The 26,961-nt window shown below is 36.1% G+C and overlaps 1 protein-coding gene across 2 annotated transcripts in view; it reads left to right on the top strand.

Moving 5' to 3' along the window:
- LOC100618091 (transmembrane serine protease 11E) overlaps nucleotides 1-26,961 on the top strand; it is a 136,856-nt gene that overhangs the window by 54,347 nt on the left and 55,548 nt on the right. Inside the window, exon 1 of one of the 2 annotated variants that reach the window (XM_007496371.3) lies at nucleotides 19,388-19,505. The exons of the other annotated variant lie outside the window; for it this stretch is intronic. Coding sequence (XP_007496433.2) covers nucleotides 19,498-19,505 — 8 coding nt within the window. The 5' untranslated portion in view covers nucleotides 19,388-19,497. Of the gene's footprint in view, nucleotides 1-19,387; nucleotides 19,506-26,961 lie in introns of those variants that run through there. 2 annotated transcript variants of the gene reach the window in all.

Genomic DNA, 26,961 nt, shown 5'->3' with positions numbered 1-26,961 from the left:
TGGAGATGGATTAGATTTCACCTTTATCCCTAATTAGATATGGGAAATGTGGACAGGTCCACCTGGATGAATCACCAGGGCAGAAAAGCAACCTAGAGCAGTCCTCCAGGCATATGCGTCTGGGATAAGAGTGGGATGTGGAGTCAGAGGATCTAGGTTCAAAATCTTCCTCTGACATTTCCTAGATATGTGACTAAGGGTAACTGGCGTACCTTTCTGAGTCTAACCTGCAAAATGGAGATAATAATATCTTTAGTAATTACCTCAGAGGTTTGTGGTGATTCTCCAATGAGATAATGGATATAAAACTCTTTGACAACTTTAAAACACTTTATAAATGTCAGCTATTAATACCTAAGTGAACCTGGGTCAGTGATCTTTCTGGGCCTCAGTTTCCTCATCTGTAAAATGAAAGGGTTGAGGTGATGACCTTCGAGTTTCCTTCTAGCTCTAAGCCTAATTCTTCCTCAGGCACCGTATCTTTAAGTGAGAAAATACAGCACAATATTAAATGATCATCTTGTCTGTAGTGGTCATCCACTGGACGGGAGTGTAAGCTCCTCAAGGGCAGCACTTTTAAGTTTTTTGTCTTTGTCTCCCTGCCGCCTACTACAGAGTTTGGTACATAGCAGGCATTTACTGATTTAAAAGGAGTACCAATTCTGCCTTCATATGTGATACTCATTAGTGAAAACAGCATTTTTTACCTGCTAAGGACAATGCCAAACCCTGCTCAGAACTATCAAGCTGGTTAGAGGCTCAGGGAATATTTACTTGTTAACATTTCCTTTTATCCATGATGTATAATCCCAGAGGAATGACAAGGAAGAGTGGGCAGGTGCACAGGCTTATGTGGACGGTCCAATTATGTTGCTCCAAGGATAGGAGGAGATAAGGAATGCTTCCTGGCAGGGAGGGCCCTTGGGTGAACAGTGACACTTGTTTGTCTAGCCATTATGGTATTATAAGAAGTGGAGGATTAATAACACAAACAGTGGTAAAGTTTGAATTTCTTAGTTCTACTTGCTGGGTTGGCACAGTTAGGGGTAATAAATATGGAAAGCTTGATCATTTGGGTGAGAGATTTAAGAAAAATGTTCCATCTTCAGCCTGAACTTCCTTTGTAAACAAAGAACATGTTTATAGTATCCCATTAAATTTCCAGTTCTACTGCTTTTTCTTCTGTGATTCTTCCTCTGAAATTAGACATGTCACATGATAAAGTAAATAAGTTAATATACTTGCATGACCTTGAGTAAGTCATTCAACTTCTCTGAGGTCTTAGCTTTCTCATCTGTAAAATAATGTCCAGCTAAGGTAGCTACCTGAATGAAGGCAATGAGCCTACTTTCCACATATCTTCCTCCAGAAAAAACCCCTAAGAATAGCACCAGACAGAACAGTGTTCAAGAATCGCTATCCCCCCAATCTATAGTAAGTACCTTCATTCACTCTAGAACTTTACAAAATCAGCCCAAAGTTCATGGGTTATTGGAAAAGGCCTGCCAGAAAAATAAGCTCAGCATGGGCAAAAAAAGTTGAAATCTATCCAGTGACCAGTCAGAGTCATCTATGTCCTTTAAGGCTCTATATCTAGAGGAAGCAAAAATGGTGTACTCCACTTAAAAAATGAATTCATTAATTTATTCATGACATTAAAATTCCCAGGTAACTTCTTTCCCTTACCCAAGCTAAAGGAGACATCATTTGACAAAAAGATACATGTAGGTATAAAACTATGCCTTACTTATTTCTATTTATCAGTTCTTTCTTTGGAGGTGGACATTTATAAGTCATTCTTCAAATACTAGTTGTTGTATGTAATGTTCTTTTTGTTCTATTCATTTCAGTCTTCATAATTTCTTGTAGGTTCCATTTTCCCCAAACTAAGCTGTCCATGATTTCTTATAGTACTGTAGTATTCTATCACAATCATATGCCACAATTTGTTATACATTCCCCAAATGATGGGTATCAGCTCAATTTCAAGTTCTTTTTTGCCACAAAGAGAACTTCTATAAATATTTTAGAACATTTAAGTTCTTTTTATTTTTCTCTGATCACCATAGGAAATAAACTTAATAGTGATTTTTCTGAATCAAACTCTTTTCTGGATAACTCTTTAGGAATAATTCCAGCTTGCTCCCCAAAATGGTTAGAACACTTTACAGTTGGTAGACTCTCTCTGAGAAAGCTAAAATGTGCTTAACCAATTCTATGAATTTTAGAAGTAATCAGGGAGGGACAAGGCTCAGACAAGGAAAACTCAGCATAGGGCACCAATCTATTGCATTCTTCCCTGAGATGCAATAGAAGATCCAGTATTCTGAACCTCAAATACATTGGAGGATCTAAACCTACTAGCATACTTCACATTGACACAATATGTAGTATGCAAAGGAACCCAGGCAGTTGAAGGTCAGAATGGGCAGAGTTGACTATTCCACCCAAAACTTAGTCCTGAACAAAGCTCTAATTCAGGAACTAAGGTTGGATATAGAAATAAACAGAAGAAGATATCAACTACTATAAAGAGTTAATCTATATCCAGAGAGACCCCAGAATCAAACCTAGAAACAGTAGAGGTTATTCTACTCTAGAGCAACTATGAACAAAGACTCAGAGAAAAAAAAATGAATTTTCTACAAGGACTATATCTATATATCTGGAAAAAATTAAGCAAAACATAAAAATATCTAAAATAAAAGCTTTGAAGCTTTTGAATTAAAAAGAGAATAAATAGCATGGAGCAATAGATTCTCTGAAAACTAGAAAAGACCAAAAACAAATCAACACTGCATGAAGCAGCAAGAAATATTAGATCAAAATTAAAAGACTGAAAGAACAGAAGAAAATATTGGATATTTGATATTAGGAAAATAATTGGTCAGAAAAGCAGATCAAGAAGATAAAATTTTAGAATAGTTAGATTTCTAGAAATCATTATTTTATTTTATTTTTTAAAAAATTATTATTTTTTTAAATTTAGAATATTTTCCCATGATTTCATGATTCATGATTCTCCCTTCCTCTTTTCTCCTCACTCCTGGAGCTGACAAGCAATTCTTTTGGGTTATATATGCATCATTATTGTGACAAGGAAATCACTTTAAAAGACTGATATATATTAAAAACATTCACAAGTCTAAGAAATTTTGAGGTTTACATTATTCAGAACCTATTACTATATTATTCTTATTTGCAATAAAGTGATCTTTTAACATTAAACCCTAATCATATCCCTATTGAACTAGGTGATTGATCATAAGCTTTTCTTCTGAGTTTCTGTTCCCACAGTTCTTTTTCTGGATGTGGATAGTGAAAAATCATTATTTTAAAAAACTATATTTCAAAAAATCATAAAGGATAACTGTCCACATCTAGTGGAGCTTAAAAAATAAGGTAAAAGTTAAAAGAATCCATTTATCACTTCCTGAAAGAAACTCCAAAAGGAAAAGATTCAGGAATGTTATATCCAATATCCAGAAATTCTATGCCAAAGAAAAAATACTGTGAGTAGTCAGAGTTCAAATACTAAACCAAAGTAAGGATTACAGAAGGCCTTGCAGCTTCTTAAGTGGTACAATATACTGAGTCATGGTCTTGGAGTTAGAAAGACAAGTTCAAATACTACTTCAGATGCTTACTGAGTAATTTAATCTCTATCTCAGTTTCCTCATCTATAAAATGAAGAAAATAATAGCACCTATTCACAGAGTTGTGAGTATCAAATGATATAATCTAGATAAAATGCTTTGTAAACTTTAAAGCACTAATTACTACATCTATTATAATAAAAGGAAGATTTGGGATTATAAAAGGCTTTAAACCAAGACTAATAACCTGCAAAGCTGAGTAAAATCCTAAAGGGGAAAAAAACCACACCTTTAATTGGAATAGAGGATTTTTGAACATTCCCAGTGAAAAGAATAGAGAAACTTTAAGACACAGACAAAAGACAGAAGAGAAACGTTGAAAGGTAAATTTGCTGCTGAAATTGGAAGGGGCCATAAGATGATGAAATATTTAACATTATAACAAGGATTGAAGAAACAAATTCATTCTCAGAATTTGATATCTTCAAAGTCTCTGAAGAGAAAGAAGGGTGAGCATTATTTCTCAATATTGAGGCAGCTTGTCTGGTAGGCAGCCTGTCACTGTTGGCTTTCATTCTTTAGCCTAGGCTAATGGCTAGCTTAACCACCAGCTTCTCTTTCTTTGTTCTCCCTTCAATATGAATCTGTCTGTGATCTTTTATTTTTCAAGTAGTTTAATAATTTTAGTAAATCAAGAAAGGGAATAGATAGGTGGGAATAGCAGACCCTTGCTTCTTGTTCAACTGAGCCAAGATGGCTCAGCTTCAGCTTATCTATCTTCTTCTTAGCTAATTACTATCTCTATCCTACTAAACAAAAGTCAAATGTCCTTCTTGGGAAGGTCAAGGGATGGAAAGGATCTTCAGGATGACCCCCTGAAGTTAAGGGATCAGCCCCTTTCAGCAGCTGTAGTTTGGTTTTTTTCCTCTAATAGATGCTCTTTATTATACAGGAACCTTCTTCTCTAGGGTAAGGGAAATGGAGGCAAGGTTTTCCACAGGTTGGGATAGAGAGCTCCTTGTCTTTGCTCCCCCCTCAGCCATGTTCAGAGAGCAAAGACCCTTCCAGTTAGCAGTTTCTCCTACAATCCTCTTCTCTCACTCCAACTGTCACTCCCCATCCCATCCCATTCCAACTGCTGTCTGCTCTACTTCAGTGGGCAGAAATGCAAAAGCTTGATTCATAGTTATCCTTTCCACATGAGTCCCTTGTATATTTTGGAAACTTGTTTTTGCCAATAATGGTTTAGTCTTTCATAGTTGATCATTGAAAATATTGCTGTTACTGTGTATGATGTTCTCCTGGTTCTGCCTATTTCTCTCTGAATTAGTTCATATGAACCTTTCCAGTTTTTTCTGAAATTCTCCTGCTTACCATTTCTTATAGCCAATAGTATTCTATTACTAACACATGCCACAATCTGTTCAATCATTCCTCAATTGATGGACATCCCCTCAATTTCCAATTCTTTGCCACCACAAAAAAACCACTATAAATATTTTTGTACAAGAAGGCCTTTTCCTCTTATTTATGATCTCTTTGGGATATAGACCCAATAGTGGTATTACGGTATTGAAGGTTATGCACAGTTTTATGATCCTTTGAGCCTGGTTCCATATTGTTCACCAAGATGGTTGTATCAGTTTTCAGTTCCACAACAGAGTATTAGTGTCCCAAATTTCCTACATCCCTTCTAATATTTATCATTTTCCTTTTTCATCATGCTAGTTAATATTTTAGGTGGGAGGTGTTGTCTCAGAGTTGTTTTAATGTTCATTTCTCTAATCAATAGTGATTTGGAACAGTTTTCCATCATCTATGGATAGCTTAATTTCTTCCTCTGAGAACTGTTTTTTCAATATTATTGTGTCTTAAGAAATGATGAACTATCAACTAATGCCCAGTGAAGAGTCTAGAACTAGAATAGTTCATATAATAACAATATAAAGAAAGACAGATTTAAAAGACTTAACAACTTTGATCATGGTAATGATCTACCATGACCTCAAAAGACCAATGATTAAGCATCTTACTTAATTCCTGGCAGAGGGGATGGGCTCAAGATGTACAAAGAGATATATTTTCAGACATGATCATTGGGTGGATTTTTTTGCCCATCTATGCTTATTATTATAAGTTTTTTCTTCTCTCTTTTTTTTTATTGGGCAAGGGAGGGATTTAGAAAGAGGAAGAGAATTTTAGCCTCAAACTCCAAAAGTTAAAAAAAAATAAGAAAATTGAAAATGAAATCCTCTACGACTTAAAAAAAATGTATAGAGGAAGGCAAAAGGAAATTAAAAATGACCGTGACAGATATAGGACCAGCAGGATATACTTAGACATACATATAGTCATTGGGGGAATTTTATTGGGAGAAATATGCATATGTATTACAAGAAAATATTTTTTTTCTTTTTCAAATTAGGCAGGGATTGGAATCATAAAAAAGATTTCTGTTGATTTTTTTATAGAAGAAATTCAGGGAGTACTCTAGATATGAAATACTGCATGCACTTTCAGATGAGTTCTCTTTTAGTTTGCTTCTTTTATTTTGTTAGAAGAGAATTTCTTAAAGTGGGAGTAATCTGTAATTATACTGTAGCATGCCAGGCATCTTAGCATCTGGGAAGGATGACTGATGTATTGATATTGTATTCTGGATATTCATTTACCAAACACATGATCAGATTACGTGATGTTCATTGTATGGAAAGGGACAGTCCGAAGCACTAGCATAGGACGGGCAAATTCATGGGCTGGACCTTGACAGCCACGCTGCTTCAGCTTGGAGTACATTCATTTGCAAAGCAAGGGTTGGATTAATTTCCAACTCTTTAATCTCATCATTGTCAATTCAACCAATGTTAAAACCTATGTCATGTTATGTATTCGTGGATCATCTCCCAATACACATTCCTAAAACCTCCAATATATACTGGGGAATTAGCACGAAACACTCACTCTTACTCTTACTCTTACTTTGCCTCTCTTCCCTCCTCTCTCTTACTTCCCTGTATCTTCTTAGCACTCTGTCTTATCTTTTCCTGCTGATCCTAGTGATGCTGTTGCCCCCAATGTTTCCTATTAATGCTCAGACTCCCTTGTCTATAGGAGGTATCAAGGAGTTGTTACTCCCCTCGTGTTTTCTTATTCCTCTTATTTCCCATTAATTCTCAGTGGGAAATATTTCCTCAGAGTTCGCATTACTCCCCACGAGTTTGAATCTGCTGTCTTTGAGTCTTTATTATTATCCCATTTCCTTAGTCTCCCTTCTCCATCTCAGGTTACTACCCACAGATAAATAATATAGGACTCCCGTGGGGGGTCACTATATATACATAATATAAAAACAAAGCACATAAATAAAACATTTAAAAAATTATAGACAAGCAGGTCAATTTTGAAAATAACATTTAGAATTTGTTATGTATGTTTAGAAAATGTGAACTACTATATATGAATAGAATCCTGGTTTTATATAGTCTTCTTTTTATGCTCTACTTTGATTAAAGAAATGATCACTTTTTGGTGCTCTTACAGTTAGAAAAAAACAAATTTAAATATAAAATAAAATGGTGATGATAGACTTGATGATCTCAAAGGTGCTTTTAAACTCTAAGTCTATAGTCTTGATCATTTTAAAATTTAGCTGTAACTCTCTCCCCAAGAGGATCCCTCATGCCCCTCTAACCAGGAAACAGAAAGATTAGAAGATGATAATGATATTAGTGTTGGGTAGTCTTACATAGGTGAGTATAATATGATTACTTAAAAATAAAACACCTCCCATTACTTAACTATCTATGGTAATGGACACACCCAATAGTTAGAGGGCTCTTCCACGATAAGAATATTAAGGATTATTCTTGTATACATAGTTAATCAGGTCTGAGTAACTGGGATTGAATGAGAGGAGCAGTTAAAGAGAGAGCCCTATCAGGGTTGTGTCATGCTTACCTAAGGTAGTGTAGTAATTCCGGATCCTCCTCTTAATAAAAACAAGACTACCTCATGCTTTGGCTTTTTCTTTTTTACTCCACCCTAAGTCAACTGCCTTTCCTTTTTTATATGCAAGGGAATATAGCTCTGGACCACTAGAATGTTTGTATATGTGGCTTTCTTGATGAATAACAAACAAACAAAAAACCATGGACCTGCACCTCCTGACTTCAACTGACTTGGATTTTGATTTCTATGTTTTGTGACTTATGTTCCAAGGTTGTTTCTCACATGATTCAGAAGACATCTTCAAACAAGTATTTTTGGACTTACTGTAGCTTAATTAAAGATACAAGGCAATGTGAATCTTAAAAATTCTCAGACCCTACTTCATAAGATTTGGTTAAGACCATTCCCCATTTTAAACAATGAAGGGACTTAGGAATGTGAGAACTCTACTCCACCCATACTTAAGCATACTTTAGGGGAAGATAAAGTTGTAAACTCTTTACTGAACAATGAAAAGTACTTAACCCATACTTATAGTGAGGCCAAGCACTTAAGCTAAGTCTATTTTTAGGAAGGTGCTAAGTACCTATGAAGGTCAGGCAACTTGCAAACTTGCAAGTTGCAAAGAGGTGTGAACTTACTCAGAAGTTTTAGTCTTCCCAGAGAAGTTTAGTCTACTCAGGTGTGAATTACTCAAAAGTTTAGTCTACTCAGGTGTGAATTAAGAATGGTCTGTCCTTTGGAAAAGTCTACTGTGATTGGTAGATGTGAGAACTTAGGGGAGGTGACATAGGAGAAAATTCTCTTTAAAAGGAGGACTCTCTCTGAGAGATTGAGCTGGCCAAAGCTGAACTGGTGTCTCTCTGAACACTAGAATCTTGCTTGGACAAATCTTGTGGTGAGTTGATAAAAGACTGACTGATCTCTTTCTTAGGGCTTGGGCCTAGGTTGGCCTAGCCCTTTTCTCATTGTTTCTTCTTACTCTCTCTCTTTCTTTAATTCCTTTATTTGTATTAATTAAAATCTCCATAAAACCCAGCTGATTTGGGTGTATTTCATATTTGGGAATTTTTCCCTAGTGACCACTATATTTTTGATTTGAAACCATATTTACGTGGTCACAATTTAAGGCAACCACTCTTTTATCTGTAACAGTTTATACCAACCACTACTTTAATTGTCACAGCAAGAACTTGTAAAGAAAGTGACTAGGGATTGACACTGGCAGAAATGATAGTAACTTCCAAGCAATCTATTTGATATCCAATAAAAGAAGGGGGTATTCACTTAGTTTAACTTGTCAGTTACAGAAAAAGCAGAACCACCTATTTTTTGCAAGAATATTTCTCAAAAATCATTCATATATTTGGGAAGGGAAAGATTTTAAAATCAAGCAAAACTTAGAAAGAGTCACAAAATGTGACTCATAAAATAAATAATTTTGATTACATCAAATTAAAAAGTTTTTGTACAAACAAAACGAATGTAAGTAAAGTCAGAAGGGAAGCAACAAATTGGGAAACAATCTTCATTACAAAAACCTCTGACAAAGGTTTAATTACTCAAATTTACAAAGAGCTAAATCAATTGTACAAAAAATCAAGCCATTTTCCAACTGATAAACGGGCAAGGGACACGAATAGGCAGTTTTCAGTTAAAGATATCAAAATTATTAATAAGCACATGAAAAAATGTTCTAAATCTCTTATAATCAGAGAGTTGCAAATTAGAACAACTCTGAGGTATCACCTCACACCTAGCAGATTGGCTAACATGACAGCAATGGAAAGTAATGAATGCTGGAGGGGATGTGGCAAACTAGGGACATTAATTCATTGCTGGTGGAATTGTGAATTGATCTAACTATTCTGGAGGGTAATTTGGAACTATGCCCAAAGGACGATAAAAGACTATCTTGTCCTTTTATCCAGCCATAGCACTGCTGGGTTTGTACCCCAAAGAGATAATAAGGAAAAAGATCTGTACAAGAATATTCATAGCTGCACTCTTTGTGGTGGCCAAAAATTGGAAAATGAGGGGATGCCCTTCAATTGGGGAATGGCTGAACAAATTGTGGTCTATGTTGGTGATGGAATACTATTGTGCTAAAAGAAATAACAAAGTGGAGGAATTCCATGGAGACTGGAACAACCTCCAGGAAGTGATACAGAGCGAAAGGAACAGAACCAGGAAAACATTGTACACAGAGATTGATACACTGTGGTACAATCGAAGGTAATGGACTTCTCCACTAGTGTCAATGCAATGTACCTGAACAATCTTCAGGGATCTATGAGGAAAAAAAAAACACTATCCACAAGCAGAGGACAAACTGTGGGAGTAAAACACCAAGGAAAGAAAACTGTTTTGCTTGACCAAAGGGGTTGAGGGGATATGACTGAGGAGAGACTCTAAATGAACACTCTAATGCAAATACCAACAACATGGAAATGGGTTCGAACCAAGGACACATGTGATACCCAGTGGAACCGCGCGTCGGCTATGGAAGGGGTGGCAGGAAAAGAAAATGATTTTTGTTTCCAATGAATAATGTTTGAAAATGACCAAATAAAATAATGTTAAAAAAAGTTTCAAAAAAATAAACAATCTAAATTTAAAAAAAAATTCATATATTCGCTCATAATCACTTAGAAAAGAATACCAGTGGTAATCTGCATCAAATGATATTTGGATTGAAACTCCTTCTACAACATTCTGCCCTGTTTTTCCTAGCTGATTTCAAATTAGTCTATCTTACAACAGTGATCTTCTAGCTAGACCTGTTTACTTGCTGTCATATCCACACACAACATTCTAGTGATTGCCTCTGTTGCTTTGCAAATCTCCTCAAAGTAAGGAATACTCCCCTTGCTCACCTCAGTTTTCTAGGATTCCTGACTCTCTCCAATTTTCAAGATTCCTTTTTTTTCTTTCCCTCCCCCACACTTATCCCAAATTTGCTTGGGGTTTACTTTGTATATCTGCATACACACACACACACACACACATACACACAATATTATCTTATCTGTGAATATGCTGTTTTCTCCAAGGCTTTTGTTTTTGCTGTTGTAGCCCTGTGCTTATAGAGTGCCTAATATATAGTAAGTATTTAATAATTGTTTGTTGAATGAATGAAAGACTGAATCAATCCTTGAAAAATGAGTCATTTACCCTCTATCTGAAGAAGTGAAGTGATTAAGTCACCTCAGGAAATTTCCATTCAGATTTTCATCTGCTATCATTTTAAAGAAGTTTTTCCTTATATCAAGCTTTAGTCATCCCTTGTTTCCATTTTATTTGAAATTCCAACTAATAAGCATTTATTTTTTCTTCCTTCCACACCCTTTATATGAAAGAAAAAAAAACCTCTTTCTAACAAATATGAATAGTCAGACAAAACAAATTCCCATGTTATTCCATCATCTCTCTGCAAGGAATGGGTTTCATAGATCATCGTTACTCCTCTGTAAACATGGTTGGTCATTGCCATGATCAGAAATTTTAAATCTTTCATAGCTGTTTGTTTTAAAAATGTTGCTATATAAATTGCTTTTTTGGTTACTCTCTTTCTGTCTCTGTCTCTCTTAGTGGGTCTGTCTCTCTCTGTTTCTATCTCTGTCTCCCTCATCTCTCCTCTTTCTCATTCTCTCTTTCATTCACCTTCAAACCATTGCTCCTAATTCTTTCCTTTGGAGTCAAGTAAAACATGCCTCTTCCATAGGATAACTTCACATACTTGAAGACAAATGATCATGTCCCTTCCCAGAATTTTCTTTTCCAGACTTAACATTCTCTCCAGGCTAAACATTCATCCCACAAATATTTATTGAAGGCTCAACGTTCACAAATCACAGTCTTGGGCATTGTGAAAGATTCAGAGATAAGTAAAAGACATGGCCTTCTTGTTGACCTCCCTGACTCATCTCTTCCTACTGTGGTCCCTTTCTACTCAGCTATCAAAATGATCTTCCTAAAGGGTAGATCTGACTATGTCATTTCCTTATTCAATAAATTCCACTGACTCCTATTTCCTCCAGGATCAAATATAAAATTCTCTGTTTGGCATTTGAAGTCCTTCATAACCTGGTTCCTTCCTACCTTTCCAATCTGCTTATACCTTTCTTTCCTCTGTGTACACTATTGTCCAATGACACTGGTCTCCTTTCCTTTTGTCTCATCAGAGACTCCATCACTGAACTCTGGACTTTTCACCATTTTTTCCCCATACTTCTAATTCTCTCTTCTTTTCTCTTTGTCACCTGTCTTTCCTGCCTTCCTTTGTGTTTATTGTCATTTTATCTTCCATATCAGCTTCTTTGTACATAGTTGTTTGTGATTTATGTGAGCTTTGAAAGCAAGGTTTGTTTTTGCCTTTCTATGCAACTTCAGCGTTTAGTCCACTGCCTGGCATATGTAGATGCTTCAAAAACGATTACCAAATTGACTCAAGTTAAGGAACTTTTCATCTGATTTTACTCTTCTATCCAGTAGGAATCACTGTGAAAAGATTTAAGGCAAATCCGCTTGGAAGAGCTCGTTACAGCTTGCTCTGGAGTCTTAAAGACCTGAGTTCATATCTGGCCTCAGATAACTATTAGCAGTGTGACATGGATAAGCCATTTAATCTCTGACTTCCTTTATTTCTTTAGCTATAAAATGGGAACCCCAATAGCACCTATTTTATAGGTTTGTTGTGAGGCTCAAATGAGATATCTATCAAGCTTAACACAGTGCCTGGCACAGTGTAGGCACTTAAATGCTTGTGCTCTTCCTCCTCTCTTTACTTACTTTACCATCTATTTCCAAATTTTCTGTTTTAATGTTATTGAATATAGAGACCTCTGACATTGGAGAGGAAAAAAATCTTCCAACCATTTTTTTTTTCAGTTAAAAACAATATTTTGAAGGATTACACTCACATTTCGTATCATGACTAGATTTTGGGGCAGTGTTTTCATATTGAGCTAGGTCTATCTGCCCTGAACACAATGAAGGTGAAAACCTTTTGTTCTTGGTGTGTTTGATCCTCCAACCTGACAATAATGAACTAATTTATTAATACTTTGAAGATGTGAGATGGTATTTAATATTTCTCTTGTATCCCCTTGAGTGACCAGTACAGGCTGGGCACATTGTAGTTATAAAAGAAATACATCTAGATTAGTTAAATGATTACTTAATCAGTCAAAAGAATTGATAGAGACTAGCAGTTCATAGATCATTGCCTTGTCATAGTGAAGGGGTTTGCATAATTGAATGGAATTATGAGCTATGCTGTGCAAGGTTAACAGAGATGGACAGACAGATCATAGGAGAGATCTCTGAGAAAAGGTGATCCAATAGAGAAAGAAATGGCAAATCGCTCCAATATCCTTGCCAAGAAATCCCCTTGGAATGGGATCACAAAGAATTGGACATAACTGAACAAATGAACAACAAGAAACAGTATAAAACTCAAGCTATTAGCTGATAGAAGATCACAGAATTTTCTCTCTATGTCTCTTCCTGTCTCTGTCTCTGTCTTTGTTTCTCTCTTTCTCTCCCTCTCTCTTTCTCTCCCTCTCTCTCTCTCTCTCTCTCTCTCTCTCTCTCTCTCTCTCTCTCTCTCTCTCTCTTTCTCTCTCTCTCTCTCTCTCTTTAACCCTTATCTTCCATCTTGGAGTCAATACTGTGTATTGGCTCCTAGGCAGAAGAGTGGTAAGGACTAGGCAATGGGGGTCAAGTGATTTGCCCAGGGTCACACAGCTGGGAAGTGTCTGAGGCCAGATTTGAACCTAGGAGCTCCCGTCTCTAGGCCTGGATCTCAATCCACTGAGATAACCAGCTGCCCCCCATTTCTGTCTCTCTTGACCTTGGAATGCAATGCTTTTGTATGCTTTCAGAACTGATGCTCAGCATTGAAGCTTTGACCTCTCTATTTCTGACTTTGACAGTTTTGCCCCTCCTTAGGCACCTTTATTCTCTTGCCTCACAATTCCTGGGGGCTTCCATATTGGTAAAGGGCTGAATGTAGATACATGATAGGCCAGTGATGGTGAACCTATGGTACAGGTGCTAAAGATGGCACACAGAGCATTCTCGGTAGGCACTCAGTTACCCTCCATCCCCACCCTCTACCCCCAGAGTTTGTTACTAGAAAGGCAGAGGGACTCAGGAAGACCTGTTTGCCTCCCCCTCTTCCCTATGCCTGAGTACATTTTTTCACATAACCAGCCTCTCTGCCCAGCAGCCCTATGGGAGCACACAGGTGGGTGGGTGCTCAAAGATTGCAAAGCTGGAGGGGAGCAGAGAGCTTGGGTCATTCCCCTTTCCCTCTCTACACTAGGTGAGGACATTCCTCACTTCACCTGCCCCACTTCTTCCCTCCCCTATGTGGGGTAATTGGGGGCAGAGTGTATCTGGCATGGGGGGTGGGGTGGGAATAGGGCTTGGCATTCCATCTCTAAAAGGTTTGCCATCACTGATAGGTTTCTGTTCTACTGCTACTTAGAATTCCCATTGAGATATCCATTAGCCTCAGTCTTTCTGGCAATAATATGTATTGGTGTGTATCCCCTGTCCCCCATATATAGTCATAATTATATTTCAATGTAAATGACAGAAAGATTAAAAACATTAAAAACTTTACCAAAATTATTTAAGGGGTCATTATGCTGGTGTCTCAAAAATACAATGAAGATGATATTTTGGAAAAGTTTGGCTTAAAATTACAAAAAATGGCTATGAAGAAAGTAAATCTAGGCATAGTTGGACATGCACTTACAGCTTTCTGAATGATTAGCAAAGCTGTTATAATGTCATGTTGCTCAATGTTTATGCAAAATGTATTTAAAATTTTTTTGATTATGTGACACACTAAAGATTATGAGGTTGAGCAGAAGTTTAGGGCTGTGACACAAAGACATATAATTCCCAGCATTATAATAGGTGTTTCATGATTTCAAGTAGAGGCATGAGATGAAGCCACATTGGAGTCTGGACAGCCTAATAATAAAAGCAAAAGAAAATTGGTGACCAAAACAATAGCTGTTAAGTTTTCCAGAAGCTCTTTTGCATAGCAACCTCTTCTTGCTAAGTGGAGTAGCAACTGAAAGTTAAATTGCCAATGCTTTTTTTTTTTAACTTAAAAATGTATGCTAACTAGGTAGTTGCAAAACATTAAAAGTCAGGGAAGAAAAGGCAACACTTGCCTATGTCTGTATGACTATAACTATAGACATACATGGTTACCAGAAATGAGTTGTTGAATCATTTTCAGTCATTTCTAAGTCTTTGTGACCCCATTTGGAGTTTTCTTGGTCATGACACTGGAGTGGTTAATGATCAGTTACCAATGATCTCTTATTTGCTAAATCTGATGCTAAATCATCCTTCTTAAATGAAGCATTTAACATTATTGACTATCTTGTCCTTTTGTATTTTTCTCTCTGCTCTTTTGATTCTCCTCTACCCTGTCCAAATACTCTTTCTTTGTCTCTTGAGAATTTATTTTCTACAGAACCTCCTAAAAGTACATGTACCCTGAAGCTTTGTCTTAGGCCATCTTCACTACACTTGTATGGTGATCCAATTAGCTCCAATGGATTTATTTTATCATCTTTATGAAAAAAATCCATCAATTGGGGAATGGCTGATCAAATTATAATAGCATATGGATGCTATGGAATACTATTGTGCTATATGATGAAGTAGGTGGTCTCAGGAAAACCTGGGAAGAGTTATGTGAACTAATGAAAATGAAGTGAGTAGAACCAGAACAATTTACACAGTAACATTAATATTGCAGAGATAATCAGCTTTGAAAGACATAACAACTCTCATCAACAAAACCATCAATCAAAATTCTAAAGGATTCATGAAGAAATATGTGATCTACTTCCAGATGGAAAACTGATAGATTCAGAGTACCAATTCTGAAGCATATTTTTGTCTTTTTCTTTTTCTTGCTTTTTTTTGGAAGAAGAATATGGGTAAAGAAGAAGTTTTTTGGTTTTTTTTTTGGCATGACTCTACATATTTAAATAAGTCAATCAATAAACATTTATTAAGCACATGCTTTGTGCCAGGGTCTATGTTAAGTGTGAAGGATACAAAAAGAGGCAAAAGATAGTTATTATATTCAAGGAATTCATATTCTAATAATCATAATGTTTTGTTTTTCTTGCTTTCTAGATGGATGGGAGGGAGGAAGGAGAGAAAGAATTTGGAAATAAAAGTGAAACAAAATTGAATTTTAAAAGCAAATATATGTATATACAGAAATATACAATATGTTATATATTTATGTACATATACATAAATATATTATATATGTGTGTGTGTGTATGTATATCACCTAGACTCCTGAGTTCCATTCAGATACCTACATCTACATCTTATAGCTTCTCAAAATCACTCTTTTTTTTTTAAACCCTTATCTTCCATCTTGGAACCAATATGGTTCCAAGGCAGAAGAGTGGTAAGGGCTAGGCAGTGGGGGGTTAAGTAACTTGCCGGGGGTCACACAGCTGGGAAGACATTCTGTCTTGTAATTTTCCTCTTTGAAAATAAAGTACCACCAATACTAATAATTTAAAAAAAAATAAGTTTCTGAAAATAGAGATCTGATAAGGGCACTCATACTCAAATTCAACAGTTCATTTTTGCCAATAGGATAAATATAATTCTTCTTTTTGGGCTTTTTAAATTCCTTTGAAATTGGGTCCCAACCCAACTTTTCAGTCCTATTATGCATTACTTCCTTTCCTCTACTTTATAATCCAACCAAATTATCCTTCTTCCCATTCTTTAGATGTAACAGTTTATCTCCCATTTCTATGAACATTGCACTTGGCTATCTTCAATACTATAAATGCCTTTCATTTTTATTTCTGCTTCTTAGAATCTCTTGTTAATGGTATAGCTCAAATCAAGCAACTCATTCTTTTTTTTTCTTTCTTGATCCTCCTAGCTGCTAATGCCCTCCCCTCTAAAAATATCATGCATTTTAATTTAATTTAATTAATAAATTTATGTATATATATTTATATTTATATACATATTTGCTCTCCCAATAGTATACAAGCTTCTTGAGTGCAAGGACTATCTCATTTTTTCTTTGTATACCTCACCACTAGCACAATGACTGGCACATAGTAGGAACTCAAAAATGTTGATGGGATTATTTATCAGTTATTTGAACTGAATAGTCCCTACCAGGTTAACAAATAGTTATTTTGCTTCATTGGCCAAAGCAGCTGATAAGAGACTAAGTGATTAATCTGTAAACAGTTTAGTCTTTTAAGATTCAATAAACCTAAATAATTTCCACTTTTTCGAATCTCTAGGTTTCTTCAAAGTTCAGTTCATGTGCCACTTCCTCCAGGAAGTTTTCCTTACCCCACTTGTTGTTAGTTCTTTTTTCCTCTTCAAATTGTCCTATATTTGCTTATCTCTGTCCATGTTGGATTCCTCCACTAGAATGTAAATTTCTTTGAGGGTAGGGATTGTTTTTCATTTCCATTTTTTTAAATTCAAAGAGCCTAGTCACTTCCTAACAGTTATTTATTTTAAAAAAGGATCTGTTGACTTGGACCGAATTAAGTTAACTACTCAGCCTTCCTCCTCTCCTTTAATTAAGATTTCAGATTTGGTTAAAGAAAAATTTGAATAATTCAAACAAGTAAGCAAGTAAGCAAACAGCTTCTTCCTTCATGACCAGGTGCACTGATAATGAATGTACTTTTTAAGATCACTCATGGTCATAGCAACTGGGTGTATCACTGTTATGGCCTTTTGTGTGGGAAGGACTCTGGGCAAATGTTCAAGCTAATACAAATATTTGTAGTCTGGTTGAATTTTTTTGGTAGCAATTTGGAAAGTTGACCCAACCACCCAGCATCCCTCAAAGCTCAAAGTCTTCAGTGTATGTTGACCAAGTCATATTGATCTAATTGAGTTTATGATCAGACCCATCATTTCCTAAACAAGTAGGGCAACAGATTGTTAGAAAGGAAGACAAATGTTTTCATTCTAAAGTGTTTCTCTCAAATAACCACAAATTTCAAAATCCTTCAAAATATTTCAAAGCTTTTAATTAAAAAAATTAATTGTTTTGTCATGGTACAACCCAAGAGGACAAGTAGATGGACATATGTATGTGCATACATGTACACAGAAATGACAGATAAAATACATATCTTGATAAGCCACCAGTTCTTCCATTTATTTCCTCCATCTCTACCTTTTCTCTTCTCCTAATCATCTGAATCTCTCCTTCCTTGAGAGAGACATCATGAGGAAAATAAAAATATAAGGTGAAAAGGTCTATGAATGTATAAAAAAGGAAGAAATACATGGTCTTGTTGTTACTGTTGACTATGCCAACATCTGGTTAACTACAGTATTTCCATCAAACTCACACACTCCCCAAGTCCCTATTAACCTGTCCTTGATTTGTAGTTTTCTTTACATTCTACCTGATCTTTCTAGACTTTCTTTTATTCAGGAAAACCACATATACTATATCTCTCACTGTATCTACATCTTTAGAATTCTGTGTGTCCATTCAAATGTAAATACGTTGTCACATAGCACAAAGAATCTATCCAAATGTATAGACTGAATATGGGTGAAGAAAGAAGTTACCGGCAATAAAGTTGAAACCCATCTAACAAGTCTCAACAAAGAGACCATCAGTCATCAGAATGACAGAATCCTAAACCACACATAAAAAAAGTGGTGTGTTTTTCCCCCCTACAACACCCTTCTTGGTATAGTCAACTATTGGCAAATGAGAAAGCCACAGTCAAAACTATTTGGGGCTTGAGTGACCTATAGGAAAACCACGAAGAAAATAGTGTTGATGACTCAAAACCAGAAACAGAGATATGAGAGGAGTAAAAAATTCCTGAACCTGAGACCTATGCTTATATATATATGGAAGGTGCTGCATGCTCATAGGTATGCGTAAATAGAAGGCATTACATTCTAAGATTAAGAACTAGTAGGTAGTGAGTGCTATTCTCTCTGGGCATATACAGCTCCATGCCCCAGGCTGCAGATCTTATGGGTTGCTGCTAAAAACTGGCTCCAATTATAGGCCCCCCCAACCAAGTAGAACCTGCCAACAGCTCTATTTATGCTGTCAGTCAGTCAGTGGTAGTCTCTCGGTGACTGAGAATGACAATTGTCTTTGTGCATTATCATCTATTGATGCTGTACATATTTTCAATTTCCCTCAGTCTGTTAATTAGGTAGAAATGCTGAAAGTAGTTTTTTAGAGGTGATTTTCAGGAGTGTTACACAGAAACAAACATACATGTATGAATATATCATACCCTATTTACAAGGCTTTCTAGAAATAGGTCACCAAGTTACGTGAAAGGGGACGGATATCGTCATGGGATTTAGAGTCAATGAAACATCTTGTACTCTTAGGACAAAATCTGTAAAACATTCATATTTTTCTTAACCCCAAAACATTTAAAAAAAGATAACATGGAATAAGAAATATCCATACAAAGAGTTACTGTTGAATCCACATCACCAGTTGGAGACGCAGCATTAATTATGTGACATTGGGCAAATCACTTCTCTGGGACTCCATTTTGATGTCACCAAAATGATGATTGAATCATGTGAAATTTCCATAATTATCCACAAATTTATGGGTCGTCCTGTTAGTCCAGAGAGCTTTTAGCTAATTCAGGGAGTTTTAACTTCAATTACTGACTTCCCGAGAGTTCTTACAAAATGATATATACTCTCTCATTCCTCAATCTGTCTCACTAGTCACACAGCCAATCACAACCACCTTAGCCAAGACCAGTCAGACTAGTTCCATTTAAATTGCCAACCACTTATTTCTTCAACTTCACTTAGCTCACAAAGCTGCCTGTATAGCCTGGGATGCAAAGGCTTGACTGTAGTTACTGGGCACTCTTCAGGGCCTCTTCATTGGTGATCAAAGATGTACCGGTAAGTAAGATGACTCTTAACTTAGACTTTAGGTGACTTCTACTTTAAAACAGGACAAATGGTCCTAGCATACCAGCTTATGGGAGTATTAGAGGAGATTTTTTTCTGAGATCTCCCTTGAAATTATTTTAAAGAGATTTCTGTGATTGAAATCTTTTTTTTTTAGATAGATTATTTTTTCCCCCAGAGATAGTTAACATGTAAACTTTGGAAAGGAATTTAATGGCTAGAAGTGCTAATTGTGTAGTGGAAGGGGAAGGATGGCTATTGTTTATTTCAGAGTAGAAAATAATTTTATCTTATTGCTTTAAAAAAACTTGAAATAATGAAATTAGATTAAAAAGCCTTATTAGTAAAGTTGGTTTTATTCATAATGTTTAGACTATTGTAACATAAATCCTGTATCATTTTAGAAATTTTAAAAGAAAATAGATCAGAATGTAAACTTCTTGATACCAGGGATTATCTCCCTTTTGTATTTTGTATTCCTAGTGCCTAATTCAGAGCCTGGCGCATACTAGGTGCTTAATAAACACATATTGATTGTTTGGAGATAAGGGTAATTCATTTTGATGATTAGAACTATAAGAAATCCAAATAAATTCACTTGAAATGATTTTTAGATTCAAACTAATAAACTGTTATGATTTACATCCTTTCTCACTTAAAAATCCTAGAGGACTGATGAGACAATGATTTGTTTCCCCAACTTAAAAACCATAAAGTATATGTAGTTTTACCTTCTGAAAGTAACTAGTATCTTCAGATTAAACATTCATTTCCCTTGAGTTATATTTGTTGAGAGTTTGGTTAATGACTTGTTTCTTGAGAGAAAAGTCCATTCCATAGTAATCATTCAATAATGTCAGAGGCCATGTAGTTCAAGCTTTTATTTTTACAGGTAAGAAAACTAAAGACTAGGAAAGTGAAGGGACATCCTTAATGTCACACAGGTAGCATCAGAGGTAGGATTTGAACCCAGGTCCTCAGACTCCTGGACTGGTGTTTTTCCCATTGTTCTAAGCTATTTATTGAAGGGAAAAAAGGAAGAAAAAAAATTTTAAAAAGTATATACCTCCATTCCTTTCAATATTCTTCCACCTTCCATTTCTTAATATTAATAATAATGTATTTATACATATTTTATAAATCTAATTAACTGTTTTGGAAAATTCCCATAGTATTTGGTGTTTTCTTCTTCTAACACATAGCATAAGATCAAAGATTTTGAGCTGGGACTTCAAAAAGCATAGTATCCCCTTGGTGTCTCCAACTTGGTTTCAAACTTAATTGGATTTTTCAAGGCTCCCTACCCATTGTTGTCCTAGCAATTTGGGTTGTTCCTTTTCACCTATGACTCTTTTGTGCTCCTCCCTCTTTACCCTCCTTATCTTCAAGGATCTTATTGTTGGGCTTAGGAGGCTGAGTGAGGAAGCCTCTCTCCCAGTTTCAAAACTAATACGCTGTGTATCTTGCCCATGTAAGCTCTGAAAAATGAAAAATTTTACTCTGAATCAAAGACTGGTGAGGTGGAAATGGAGTAGGGAGAGGAAAGTGAGGACTGGCATGAATAGAAGTCCTAATATGACAGTGGTACCTGTTCTCAGAGGATCATTCACATACACAGTACAATATTTTACTGGGAAAAAATATACTTAAAAAAATGAAACCTCGAATCTAGATTTGGAATGCCTAGAAGCATAGAAGTATGCATGAATTTACAAGTCAGTATAACAGATATTAGGGAGGGAATAACTGAGAAGAAATTGTATGCAGTTTATAAGATTCATGAAGTAACACTGCAAACAGGAAATTATGCAAGAAAAAACCTTCAAGGTTTCAGTGACCTGAAAGAAAACAATAGATAGATAAAATGCTGGAGGAGGGAGGTTGAGTTAAAGCAGGTATTGAGGCAAAGTGTTTATTACAAATTCTGTCATTTTCTTTAAACTTTTATCTTAGTCTATTTTTTACTGAGCACAGGGATGTAAAAAAATGCACGATTAAACCATAAAAGTAATTTACACATTGATGGGAGACCAAGAGATAAAGGAATTGTTTCTAGGGAAACAACATTAAAGGAGTAGAAAGTACTAGATTTAATGAGGATCTGGGTTCAAATTCTGATCCTACTCTCTGGTACCTGGGAAATCTTGGGCAAATCCTTTTATCTCTCTGGTCTCATCATCTGTGAAGAGAGGGAATAGTTTCTAAGGTTCTAAATTTATAATCTTGTGACTAGTAGCCAGGGTGGGTTTGAAAAGGTAGGAGAGTATTCTGAGACGATCTAGTTCACTAACCAGAGATGAATGAAAGAAAAAAGACACCGAATAGATTTGAGTATAAATTTAAATGTAGATAGCTTTACATGGAAGAACTTAAGGCATCCCAAATGGATAGGGAAATCAAGATAGATGTTTATTTCATAGTAGAAAATAATTTTATGTTATTGCTTTAAAAAACTTGAAATGGGGGCAGCTGGGTAGCTCAGTGGATTGAGAGCCAGGCCTAGAGATGGAAGTTCCTAGGTTCAAATCTGGTCTCAGACACTTCCCAGCTGTGTGACCCTGGGCAAGTCACTTAACCCCCATTGCCTAGCCCTTACCACTCTTCTGCCTTGGAGCCAATGCACAGTATTGATTCCAAGACAGAAGGTAAGGGTTTAAAAAAAACAAAACAAACTTGAAATAATTTTTATTTTCAAATGTATATGTGGGAAATTAGATAAAAAAGCCTTATTAGTGAAGTTGGTTTTATTCATAATGTTTAGACTATTGTAACATAAATACTGTATCATTTTAGACATTTTAAAAGAAAATATATGAGATCTTGATTTTATAAAGTATCAAATTGAAATAGGTGACTTTTTAAAGAGGTCACTCTTTGTCTTATTTAAATCAACATAATCAAATCTTAATAGGAGACACTCACTGCCTCTGCTCTCATCCTTCTTTTTTTCCTGATGACCTGCCCCTCTGAGAGACAGCACAGTACTTAGAGAGGCAACAGCATTTATAGTAACACTAATTAGATAGGAAAGGATGATTTAAAAAGGGATCAGAAGCTAAAGGGAGGCTACAAAGAACAATTTAGGGAGTTTGAGTGCAACAGGGAGGAGTAATCTGATGTACCTGCTTAAAAGGTCATTTGTTTGCCAGGGGGAAAAAAGTAATCTGGATGAAAGAAAGAAACAAAGCTAAAGGTGACATCACCAGAAGGGATTCCTTGTCTGAAGGACACTGACGACCAGAGTCCGAATCCTGTGCAATTTGACACACTTGGAACCAACACATTTTAGAGGTGTGGTGGGCTAAAAAAAATGAGGTCAGTCAGACTGGAGAAATTTAGGCTATAATTGAAGAGAAAGGGCAAGCACACACACACATACACAGAATGTACTCCCAACGGAACATATAGAAACGTCTAAATTAATGAAATAGAATGATATATAATTGTGTGAGGTGAGGGTGAGGAGCTACCAGATCTGGGATGTGATGGGTTGCTGTGTTTTTTTTAAAACCCTTACCTTCTGTCTTAGAATCAATTCTAAGTATCAGTTCCAAGGCAGAAGAGTGGAAAGGGCTAGGCAATTGGGGTCACACAGCTAAGAAGTGCCTGACACCAAATTTGAACACAGGATCCCCTGTCTCTAGGCCTGGCTCTGTGTCAAGGAAGCCACCTAGCTTCCCCTCTATAATTTCATTTTGGTGACAATAGAATAGAAAAGTAGTACTCTAACACCTAGAGGAAAATTCAATCAATGGGAAGGGTCAAGAGACAGAAACTGAGATTTTCAGGGCACCTCCATTTCCATTGTTCTCAGCATCCCTACCATCACAGCTAATACAGGTCAGAAGCAGTCATACCAGGCAAAGGATGGCGAGGGGCAGGGTGCAGTGACTTAGGCTACTCCAAGGTCAGGGCAAGTCGTTATTTCTGCTGTCTCCTCAACCTCTGCTAAAAGCAAATTCCTAGTTGAGGCAACAAGAGTAAAGTCATTCCTCACTGGGTGCTGTCAGCTGTAAGCACAGGGCTGGGTGGGGTGGGGTGGGGGGTGCTTCCTTTCTGTGGTGATCTTTTCAATTTCAAGGTTCGCCTATAGCCACCTAGCACCATTGAGCTTAAGAAGGACTGCTAAAGCCACAGGGAGGAGCAAAGATTTCCTACGTTGATGCTCTAGCCTTGTATTAGTTATAGTTTTGATTGGCAGCAAGTGTTATCCTATTTCAGCCTCTTTGGTTTTTATTTTATTTGACTTTTTAATCAATGAAGATTTTTTTCTCTCCTCATCACCTTTCTCCTTCCCAAATTTAAAGGCAAAAGAACACCTTTGTAGAAAATATGCATTTTTTTTGTTTCTTTATTACTTATTTTCCAATTTTCTTGTAACTAATTTCACATGTAAATGAACATAACTTTAGGAAGTAGCTGCATGACCTTTTCAGGCAAAGTGACAAATGATGACTTTGGAAGTGTGATTCTTCAGTGATGAGGTCATCAAGTCTTTTAAAATTCATTACAATATATGATATTGCATATAAATCAACTTCGTTTCAGTGCTGTCTTTTCAGCTATTATTTTATATCTAATTAAAAATATACTGATGTAATTTTCTTATCTTAGTATTTCTCTGACATTTTTCACAATTATATAATTCCAAGTAGCTAGGACAGTGGCCTGAGAATATCAGACTTTGAGTCGGGAATGTCTGAGTTCAATGACAACTTTAGCTATTTCCCAACTGTGACACTGGGACTTTCTTGGCCTCAGTTTCCTCATCTATAAAATAAGGATAATAATTTCACCTACCTTATATGATTATTGGGAGGATTAATAGATATAATATATGTAAAATTCTTTGCAAACTTTGAGGCATTACATAAATGTAAATTGTTATTCCAATAGAAATAAAAAAGAACCAATAGACATTTGGGAAAGAATTAATAGTCTTAAGTATACAGAGGAATGCAAAACCAACCAAACCTAAAAGCATATATAATACATCATTATTTAAGCCATATTGGCTAAACTTTCTTAACCATTTTTGTAATCTAGAAAAAAGTTGTTTTATTTGTTTTATATTATTTTCTTTTCTTTAATATTTTAAAAAAGGAGGCCCAACAAATTCTTTATAGAATTTTTCCATGTACCTATAAAGTCCAATGAACATAATAAAGATTTCTCATTTTCCTAATTTATAAAAACTATGATTCAGCTCTTAAAATGTCTTTGAGATAGCATATTTATACTTTAATATTATCTTTTGAAAGTAATTTCTATTAGCTCAAAATTATTTTTTAAAGAGGATGTTGGTGAGTTCATAGAAGTAATGTCACTCCATTGCCAGCTGGCAGAGAGAACCCCTAGAGGGACCTGGAGAATCCCTTGAGAGTTAGAAGAAATATGAATATAATTTAGTGTAGGCAGAATTGCTTATTTCATATTAGTGTATTTTAAAGATATGCCATTAATCAAGATCCCATTTAAATGGACTAGGTGTGAAATTTACAATACTTACAGAAATTTGCAATATGTACAGAACAATACTTTAGCACTTTTGTTCTAAATATTAAGGAATAGCAAAAAGACTAAATTTCTCAATGAGAGTATCTTCATCTGGAGAATAGAGGTTGGCACTCTCACATGATACAATCATTGCTGCCTTGCTTTAAAACAAGAACTCATTCCCCAGAATCATGTTTTATACTTCAACAGTGACACCAATTAAAAATTGTTCTAACTCCCTGGATCAAATGAGATAATATTTCTAAAATGCATAGTACCTGGTACCTCACAGGCACTTAATAAATGCTTGTTTCTTTCTCCTTCCCCCTTCCCTCTGGAGGATCTGTTGCCTAATCCAAGGAAAGTGGGTAATTTGATTAGATAAATGGTCTCCTTGTGTTACTTAGTTTTGACCAGTTTTAAAATTAAAGTTTGTAAAGTTTCATAGATTATACTCCCCATATAGTTTCTTAGACTATTCCATACTTTGATAGCATACTTGCAGGATCACAGAATTAGTGCTGTCAGGGACCTCAGAGACCATTTAATCCATCTTGCCAATATAAAAATCAAGACTTTGAAGTGAAACTTGTTCAAGGTCTCAGAGGGAAGAAGTGTTCGAAAAAGGATTTGAATCTAGGTCCCCTGACTCTATATCTGGCTTTCTTTAGTGCTTCCCTCTTCTTAGCAAAATAATTGTTTAGAAATGTAAAAATAGGGGGCAGCTGGGTAGCTCAATGGATTGAGAGCCAGGCTTAGAGTCAGGAGGTCCTGGTTTCAAATTTGACCTCAGACACTTCCTAGCTGTGTGACCCTGGGCAAGTCACTTGACCTCCATTGCCTAGCCCTTACCACTCTTCTGACTTGGAGACAATACACAGTATTGATTCCAAGATGGAAGGTAAGGGTTTAAAAAAAAAAAGAAATATAAAAATATTCTGATAAATTCAGGTGTGATTTGTTTCATCTTGGAGAAAAGCTTGGTTATGAGGTAATGCTACTGCAGATACTAAGAATGAGGAATAAGGCTACTATGACATTGTAGCATGTCAGATTGTATATATTTTAAATTCTCTGAGGATACAGCAGCAGAAAGATTGGAGGTGTGAGGGGGGGGGTGAGGGAGCAGTCAGGATTTTGCTCTAGGGCACTGAGGATAGGGGAATCCAGAGACATGCTTCCTCTTCCTGAAATTGGAGCTTTATGGCCCCAGAGCATTGAAAGACCTCTCCCACTTCTTCTGTAATGCCCTCTGCACTCCTTTGACCAGTCCCACAACACCAAGTTAACTGTGGTATCCCTTTCACCAACTGCCTTGTTCTTCCTATCATTGCCCCAATTCTAGAAAGTCAGGAGCCATCTGCTTTGTGGCACAGACTTGTGGTAGATGCCTAACAACTGCATTCACAGGGTAACTGGACCAGGGGCAGGTTTTGGTGAATATTTAATAACAGGCTTAATGAAGAAAAATAAACCTGGCCCACCAAACAGTTTAAAATTTATCCTGCATTTTTTCTCTATCATGTTCTTAAGTCTAGATGATCAGCAAATTAAGCCAGGTCCCAATTGTATTCTGAAGTGTAAATATTCAATGGAAAAATTATTAATCAGCTCTTTGAGCCTGTATGAGCCGGCTCCCTAATACTGCTCATTTACACCCACCTCCAACAACTCAATTTGTCCAGGCTTCAGAAATCTAATTACATTTCTGTGTAGCCTGCATTCCCTGTGTTGTTTTACAACTTCTGAGGTTTTTAGAATCATAAATAATAATTAGCTTACCCAGTATCACTCTTCCTGGAGTTCAAAGGACCATAAGGCTTCATTATGTAAAACATTCTATCTCAAAGAGGCAAATATTGCTATTTCTCTTTCGGAAATGTAGCAACCAAGACATAGAGATGCTAAATATCTTACTTACCTAAAGATAAACATTAGTAGCAGAATTAAG

The sequence above is a fragment of the Monodelphis domestica genome, chromosome 6, assembly GCF_027887165.1.
Source record: "Monodelphis domestica isolate mMonDom1 chromosome 6, mMonDom1.pri, whole genome shotgun sequence".
NCBI lineage: Eukaryota > Metazoa > Chordata > Mammalia > Didelphimorphia > Didelphidae > Monodelphis > Monodelphis domestica.
The sequence above is the reverse complement of the archived record's forward strand: the minus strand, read 5'-3'. Positions and strand labels throughout refer to the sequence as shown.